Below are 7,904 nucleotides of genomic sequence, written 5' to 3'. Positions count from 1 at the left end.
GGTGGGAAACGAATGCACGCAGGCGCAGGCTGCCACGCACGCCGGTGCACCTCCTGCTAGACTGCTTCTGCTACTGCTGAGAGGAGGGGCGTAACTAAGGAAAAATCCCGTGGCAAAACCACCAATTAGTAACCCCCTCTCAGCACACACAAATAATTAGTAACCTACTCTCGGGAACCTGTGAGAACCTGCTGGATCCCACCTCTGACTGGGGAGCTCCGCCTCCCCTTCCTCTCACCTAGAGTGCAGTGCGTTGTTCTCCATTAAGTCCTTGCCATTGCTCTCAAGCCTTCTCCCCAGCAGACGGGCGCCGGCCAGCACAGGAGAAGTCCATAGGCCGGCTAGCTAGGGAGACAATCTCTGCCTCACCTGCTGCCCCACAAGGTGTTTGCTGTGGGGAGAGGAAGGGCGCGCGCGTTCGTTAGCTGTTTGGAGACTCCTTAAAGGTAATGTGCAAATCCAAACTGCCCTTCTATCCCTAAAATCTTGTTTGCAATTGTGAATGGCCTTGAGGGGGGGGGGCGCATTAAGCACCTGGCTTCTTAACTTTTGCTGTGGGGCTGGGCTGTAATCTGCAGAGCTGAGTTTGTGTCCCCACTTTGTCTGCCCCACAAGGAGTTTGTTGTGGGGAGAGGAAAGGGGGGGGGATGAAAAACTGTTCTTCTATTCCTAAAATCTTGTTTGCAATTGTGAATGGCCTTGATTGGGGGAGGGGGGCATGAAGCACCTGGCTTCTTAACTTTTGCTGTGGGGCTGGGCTGTACCCTGGAGAGCTGAGTTTGATTCCCCACTTTGTCTGCCCCACAAGGAGTTTGTTATGGGGAGAGGAAAGCGGGGGGGCATTTGTTAGCTGTTTGGAGACTCCTTACTTCTAGTTCCTAAAATCTGTTTGCAATTGTGAATGGCCTTGGGAGGGGGGCATGAAGCACTGGCTTCTTAACTAAACTGTGCTGTGGGGCTGGGCTGTACCCTGGAGAGCTGAGTTTGATTCCCCACTTTGTCTGCCCCACAAGGAGTTTGTTATGGGGAGAGGAAAGCGGGGGGGCATTTGTTAGCTGTTTGGAGACTCCTTAAAGGCAATGTATGAATCCAAACTGTTCTTCTATTCCTAACATGTTGTTTGCAATTGTGAATGGCCTTAATTGGGGGGTGGGGGATGGAGCGCCTGGCTTCTTAACTTTTGCTGTGGGGCTGGGCTGTAATCTGGAGAGCTGAGTTTGATTCCCCACTTTCTCTGCCCCACAAGGTGTTTGTTGTGGGGAGAGGAAAGGGGGGGGAGGCATTTGTTAGCTGTTTGGAGACTCCTTAAAGGCAATGTATGAAAAACTGTTCTTCTATTCCTAAAATCTTGTTTGCAATTGTGAATGGCCTTGATTGGGGGAGGGGGGCATGAAGCACCTGGCTTCTTAACTTTTGCTGTGGGGCTGGGCTGTATCCTGGAGAGCAGCCACCCCCCATCAAGCCCCACTTACGGTTTCTCTGTCAGCTGTGGGGGCCATCCATGCGCCTCAGAAGCCATGGCTCCCCACTCCAGACTCTGGGGGCTTTGTGGGGCGGGGGGGGGGGGGCAGGCTGCCCAGTCCCCATGCTTAACTCGGAAGGCCCTGCATCTTTGCCAGGCCGTCTCCACCTGGGCATTGTTGTGGGGAGTTTGCAGGAATGATAAACACTGTTTCTAAAAAATACCCACCCACCCCTTCTACTACAGGTTTGTCTGGTAACAAGAACAGTGGAACCTTGATACTTGTTTTAAAATGAGTAGAGTGCAGGTAGAGGCACTACTGCAAGGTGGCAGATTTACCCCACATCAGATCCACAAAGATAAATGGGTAAAGCCTGCTATCCAAGGCACTTCAGCCAATTCACAGTTGTCTCTCTGATTTTCTTTCTTTGCTCAAACTGCTTTTGAGGGGAAGGGCTCTCTTATTCCAACCTCTGATGGGGGCGGTGATTTGTGAGGGATTTACATGCTGAAAAGTTAATTCCCACTTGCACTGGCTTGGAACTCTTTCTGAGGCTAACAACCTACCTCATAGGGGTGGTGTGAGGACAAAATTAGGAAAGAGAGTTGGTGGGGAGAGAGCCATGTATGTTTTGCTGGTGGTGGGAGGTGTTTTGTGAGCTGGTGCAAAAAATCATTGTTTGATCTTTGTGGGGGAGGGTGGTCGTTCATACCTGGGGTGGGTTGGGGGGCACCAAACTCTGATTTTGTCCCCGGGCTCCAGGTTGCCTAGATTTTCCCCTGCCAGAAGTCCAGGACGACGCTTCTCAGGGCGCCGCCTTTGTACGAGACCGCAGGTGGAGGTTGTGGGCGACTCCGCTAACATTCCAAGCCTCTTGGAGCTGGCAGCCCCTTTGGACAATGGAGCCGAGAACCTAGGGCGGCCTTTCTCAGGCGCTGCCATCGCACGAGGCCGCACGTCAAGGTTGCATAGTGCCGGAGCCTCTTTGGAGCAAAAGCCCCTTTGCAGAGTGGCGCCCAGAGGCTGAGACACGCTTGTAGTTCATGCCTTTGGCCACCGGATGGCACCAGCGGCTCCCCTGCCCAAAGAGGCTCAGACACTCCACAACCTCGACGTGCAGTCTCGTGCGAAGGCGGAGCCTGGGAAAAGGTCGGGGTTCGTGCCAGTGGTGGTGACCCCATAGATAAGGTGACGATACTATCATCTCCCGCCAGCATGGCCAATTGGTCATGCTGGCTAAATGATGGAATTGTAGCCTAACATCTGAGTGCCAAAGGTCTCGCCACCACTGTCCTAGGCTCTTTCTGTTTTATCGATTTTAATAGTGATTAGCCGATATTTATGACCTTGAATCCAGTGGAAGATGGGATATGCCTTCAGCTCCACTTCATAATTGATCCATCGAGTTTGAATCTGCCGTTATCGATCGAATTTTTTTCCTCGCCATTTCCACGCCACCCTGAGCCTGCCACAGTTAGAATGTCCATTGCTATCGTTATAACGATCGTTATAACGGCTGTCGTTATTCTAAGGGTGACAGGCTCAGGGTGGCGTGGTGGGGGGCGGCGGCGGGAAAGGGGTCGATCGTTATAACGGCAGTTCCCATGGTGGATGTTATGGGGGGTGGTGGAGCAGAACATATCCCATCTTCCTCCTTAGGTTCAAGGTCATTAATCACGCAATCACTGTTAAAATAAAAACAGTACATGTAACAGTGCAGTTTTGCACACCGTCTTAAATATAGCCAGTGAAGGTGCCTTCCATGCCACCTCTGCTAGGCTATTCCAGAGGACTGACCTACCACAGATAAAGCCCACAAGGACGACGATGTTTTCCAGCCATTGCAGATCCTCTCCCTTCTTAAACGGTGGGTGGGCAGTCCAGTTCCTCAGCAGGCTGGAGAAAAATTGCTTGGATGCTACTAGGGTGGGGACTAGGGACGACACAATTGCCACCCCAGAACAGTGAAATGCGCCAGGCCTCTCTAGCCCAGCATTCTCTTCCCTGTAATAACCAGGCAGGTACCTTGGAGAGCAGACACCCCCTGCAGCAACCAGCACGCATCCTTCCTAAATTATGTGGATTACAGCTGCCTGCTCCAGGTTGGGAAATACATGGAGATTTGAAGTGGAGCTTGAGGAGGGCAGGTTTGGAGAAGGACATCAATAGGGCATAATGCCATCCACTGCACATTCCACAGTGGCCATTTTTTTCAGGTCAGCTGATTTATGTTACTTTGGGATCAGCTGTAACCCCAGGAGACATCCAGCCACCCTTGCAGGCTAGCGACCCTAGTGTTGGGGTTTTGCAGGTGTCATCACTCAGTTATAAAAGGGTTAACTGTTTGTGTGTAAACAAATTGCTGAAGCCAGTTAATGACCTGATCTATTGATTGGCTGTTGGTCAGTGAGATAGCCATTGCCTACATCACCACCACCACGAGACAGCAGACAGGTACCAAGATGTACAGTAATGTAGATGTGTAAAAGGAAAGAAAGGATTTATTTTGAAAAAAAAATTTTTATTTAAGAATAGCCAAGCTTTAAAATACACCACCAACTAAACGAAATCCTAAAGAACAAAGACAAATAACAATGATACTAATAATCAGTAATGTAGATGTGTAACAGCCAGGAAATAAAGGATTTCTTATTTTATCTCCATGTAACCCTCCTCTTATAGTTAGTAATATATTAAAAGCAACTGATAATCTGTCTCTTTTGTTCTACTCTGCTAATATATACACCCAACACCTAGCCATGGATAGATCTCTCCTCCCTGAACGGATCTGTCTATCCCTCCCCCACCCAAACCTTCCAAGCGAGGCACCCATGGGACATGGTGGTGAACCCCACAGGTTAAAGGTTGGTTGTTCAGCTTCGTTGGGTGTTCAATCACTCCCCTCCCCAAGCGCAGCAGCCTGAAGCGTCCCACTGGGCCACAGAGCGGCCGCATTGTGCTTCTGGGCATGTGCAAAGTACACCACCGGACCCTCCAGGCCAAGTCACCGCCCGTCTCTCCCCGGCCCTGGTCACACCACGCCCCCTGACGCCCGACCGGCCACGAAGAGACTGTCTCCATGGCAACAGAGGGCGGCGGCTGAGCCTAAACAAGACATCCGGGGCGGAGATTCTTCGATACGGCACAGGCCTATGAGAGACGGCCCCCCGCCTCTCTCGCCATACAGGCGGCTGAGCTAGACAACTTCCGGTTTCTGCAACACCTTTTTCCGCCCAAGAGGAAGGAAATACCCGGATGCAGCCGCATGGCGGAGGGGGATTCGGGGTCGCGCTCGTTGCGCTTGCTCTGTCTCCATGGTTACCGCCAGGACGCCAAAAGTTTCCGGGCGCGCAGCGGGGCCCTGCGGAAAGCCTTGCGCGGGCGTGCAGAGCTGCTGATCATCGATGCGCCTCACGTCGTTGTTGCGCGGCCAGGTGGGGGCGGGGCTTCGCTTTGACGTCATGCGGGGCGGTGTGCTCTTGGGCATGTGTGGATTGTCTGAGGGGGATGGACGGGACCTGGCACTCCGTTGTATTCCATGCACGTGACTTGGGTTCAGACCTAGTCCCAGTATGAAAGGACTGGTCTACTTGGCGGGGTGATGTGAGGATTGTAAACAGAAGTTTGGTGAAGCGGTTCGAGCCCCAGGAAGTGCTAGATCAGGGGTCTGCAACCTTCGGCTCCCCAGATGTTCATGGACTACAATTCCCATCAGCCCTGCCAGCATGCCAGGAACCGTCCTAAAAACTGTCCTCCTTACTCTTCTGGTTATGCAAGGGAGGGTCGACTTGACTGTATTATGTGCTTAACAAAACAAAACTCCAGTAAAACCTTATCACTAATACAAAAAAATTCCCGGATAAGTTTTCCAGACTTAGAGCCGTCTTGGCCAGATGCATAGGAGCATGCATATTACGTGGTTTCCTCAGTTTGTTTGTTTGTTTATTTGCTTATTTTTTAGATTTAATAGCCTGCCCTTTCCCAGCGCAAGGCCAGGCTCAGGGCAGCTAACAATTAAAATCATTCCACGCGTGTACAAAGAATATCTCAGTAAATAAGACTGTAACATTCAAACTGCTGCTGTCAGATGGCGTTTGTCAGACTCAAATTAAAATGTTTAGCAGGCCATGTCCTTGCAAAAGTTTTTGTAGTTCTGCTCTAGATTTGACTTGCCTGTAAAAAGTTGGGAACGTTCCTTGAACTCTTGTTAGCAAGGAAACTTGTAAGCCTGTACAGAAAAGGCTGCAAAATGGAAGACGTAGAAGGGAGGGCATTAATGCTTTGAGGAACCCCCCCCCCCCCCCATGTCTCTAACCACTGGGTTTTCCTCTCTCCATTATAGAGGAAGCCAGCCTGTTGGATACGCTAGACAGCAGTGGTCGTGGCTGGTGGTTCTCCAGTCCCCAGGAAGGAACATTCAATGCCTTTGAGGAAGCCTCATCTTGCAAAGGACTAGAGGAGTCGCTGGAGGCTGTGGCCGAGGCATTTGCAGAACACAGCCCCATTGATGGGCTGCTGGGCTTTAGCCAGGGTGCAGCACTGGCTGCCATAATTTGCACCCTGAAACAAGGTGGAGATCCCCGCTTCCAGTTTGACTTTGCCGTCCTGATCGCTGGCTTCAAAAGCCGAGCCCTTGATCACTGCAGTTTCTATCAAGCCCCCATCCAGGTGCCCAGCCTGCACGTCCTAGGAGAAACAGACCGTGTCATCCCCTTCGAAATGAGCCAGGAACTTGCCTCCCTCTTTAGTACTCCTTTATTTCTCACCCACTTGGGAGGGCACTTCATCCCTGCCTCTGCAGCCCAAAAGAAAACCTACCTGGAATTCCTGAGTCAGTTTGGGAAATAACTAGTTGGAGAGGAAGGTTTGTTAGTTGGTTTGCTTGATCAGTTCATTTCCTTGGTCAAAGGCCAGCAGATCACAGTAATGTTTAGAGAGAAGGTTGCCATCCTAGTTCTCAGGTGGTTAAGCATGCCTAATATTGCACTGGGTTGTGGTTTCATGTCCAGTCAGCAGCTGGGCTTTGTATGACATGACTGTGTGCCAAGTGGAAATCTCAGTAGTTCTGCTAAACCAGCCCCGCCGTTTTCTTGCACTGTGCTCATGGACAGGAAATGCATTGCATTACACAATTGTCTGTGGAATCAGTAAATGCTGTCCCAGTTTTCAAAGGGCTATAGCCATTCATGAGCCCCCTTGTAGGTAATTTGTTTATTAACTTCATTTGTAGGCTACTTTTTGACTCCAGAGTTATTAAATGAATAAAAACAGCGCAACAAGAACATTGGTAACAATGAATAAAACTGGATTATTGGAAAACAGTGCATCACAAACTAGTGCTTGCAGTAAAGCAGGTTTTTTTGTCATTAGATTTTTCCAAAATAGAACACAGCATATTCAACATAACCAGAGAAGCATTATGATTACCCATAAAAAGCACAAGGAACACACTTTTTTGTTACTCCAAAATGTAATAAATACATCCCAAATGGTCAATAAACTTATCTGAATATTGAAAATTATTGCTCTAGATACTTTGAAGATATGTTCATTTATTGAATAATACAATATTCCACACACAGTGGAACCATTCATGCTCTGGGGAAGGTTCTATTTGGGGGGGTTGCCCAGTTTAGCAGTGATAAGTAGCTCGAGATCAGTTCTCCATCTGTAAGGTGCCCTTTTACAGAGGCCAACTGAATCACTTTTGGATCAAGGAGGATGTGTCACATTTTACTAACAGACTGAGTTGCCAATTTTCAAAAGGGATGGGGTTTTTTTACATGACTAAAATAATGTTTAAAAAATTACCATGGCTGAGCAACACTGATCCAGTGAATTTCTGTGTATAGTGGCGAAACTATGTGGAGTGAGATGCTGTTGAAACAGTTTTAAAGAGAAGTGCTCTTTAAGGAGGTAGTGCAGTGGCCACTAACCTGGATAGCTTTAAAGGACTTGGTCCGATTTATGGAGGAGAAGTCGACCTATGGCTACCAATCTTGATCCTCCTTGAACGGAGATTGCAAATGCCTTAGCAGACCAGGTGCGCGGCGGCGGCGGCGGCGGCAGCAGCAGGCCATTGCTTTCACATCCTGCAGGTGAGCTCCCAAAGGCATCTAGTGGGCCACTGCAAGGAGCAGAGTGCTGGACTAGATGGACTCTAGTCTGATCCAGCAGGCTCTTTCTTATGTTCTTGTTCTTAAGTTCTGTTAAACTTGTAGAAATTAGTTTTGGAACCACACACTTTCAAATCCACTCCTGTTCTTCTAACTCAGTATTGATCTGTAAGGTCCCTGTTCTATTTTCTAATGCAACTTGAAAAAGCACTCTCTAGTTTTAGTAGCAAGGAATAGATTTGAGCCATTAATTATCACGGAGCTGAGCAGTGGTGGTTATGAGCTCAAAGACTTTTTGCATTCTTCCTGTCTCTCACTCTCTCTC

General features: G+C 49.3%; 1 protein-coding gene across 1 annotated transcript; it reads left to right on the top strand.

Annotated features, from left to right (window-relative positions):
- The first annotated feature begins 4,685 nt into the window (after positions 1 to 4,685).
- OVCA2 (OVCA2 serine hydrolase domain containing) lies at positions 4,686 to 6,982 on the top strand. Its single transcript, XM_048518457.1, has 2 exons — positions 4,686 to 4,897; positions 5,806 to 6,982. The coding sequence occupies exons 1-2, from the start codon at positions 4,729 to 4,731 to the stop codon at positions 6,309 to 6,311; spliced, it is 675 nt and encodes a 224-aa protein (XP_048374414.1). The 5' UTR covers positions 4,686 to 4,728; the 3' UTR covers positions 6,312 to 6,982.
- The last annotated feature ends 922 nt before the right edge of the window (positions 6,983 to 7,904 follow it).

The sequence above is a fragment of the Sphaerodactylus townsendi genome, linkage group LG16, assembly GCF_021028975.2.
Source record: "Sphaerodactylus townsendi isolate TG3544 linkage group LG16, MPM_Stown_v2.3, whole genome shotgun sequence".
Taxonomy (NCBI): Eukaryota; Metazoa; Chordata; class Lepidosauria; order Squamata; family Sphaerodactylidae; genus Sphaerodactylus; species Sphaerodactylus townsendi.
This window is presented reverse-complemented; position numbering and strand designations above follow the sequence as displayed.

What these genes read in the sequence shown, in the direction of transcription:
- OVCA2 (XM_048518457.1), top strand. Translation starts at nt 4,729, where the DNA reads ATGGCGGAGGGGGATTCGGGGTCGCGCTCGTTGCGCTTGCTCTGTCTC. An exon ending in CGTCGTTGTTGCGCGGCCAG is followed by an intron (nt 4,898 to 5,805) that starts GTGGGGGCGGGG and finishes TCTCCATTATAG; the next exon opens with AGGAAGCCAGCCTGTTGGAT.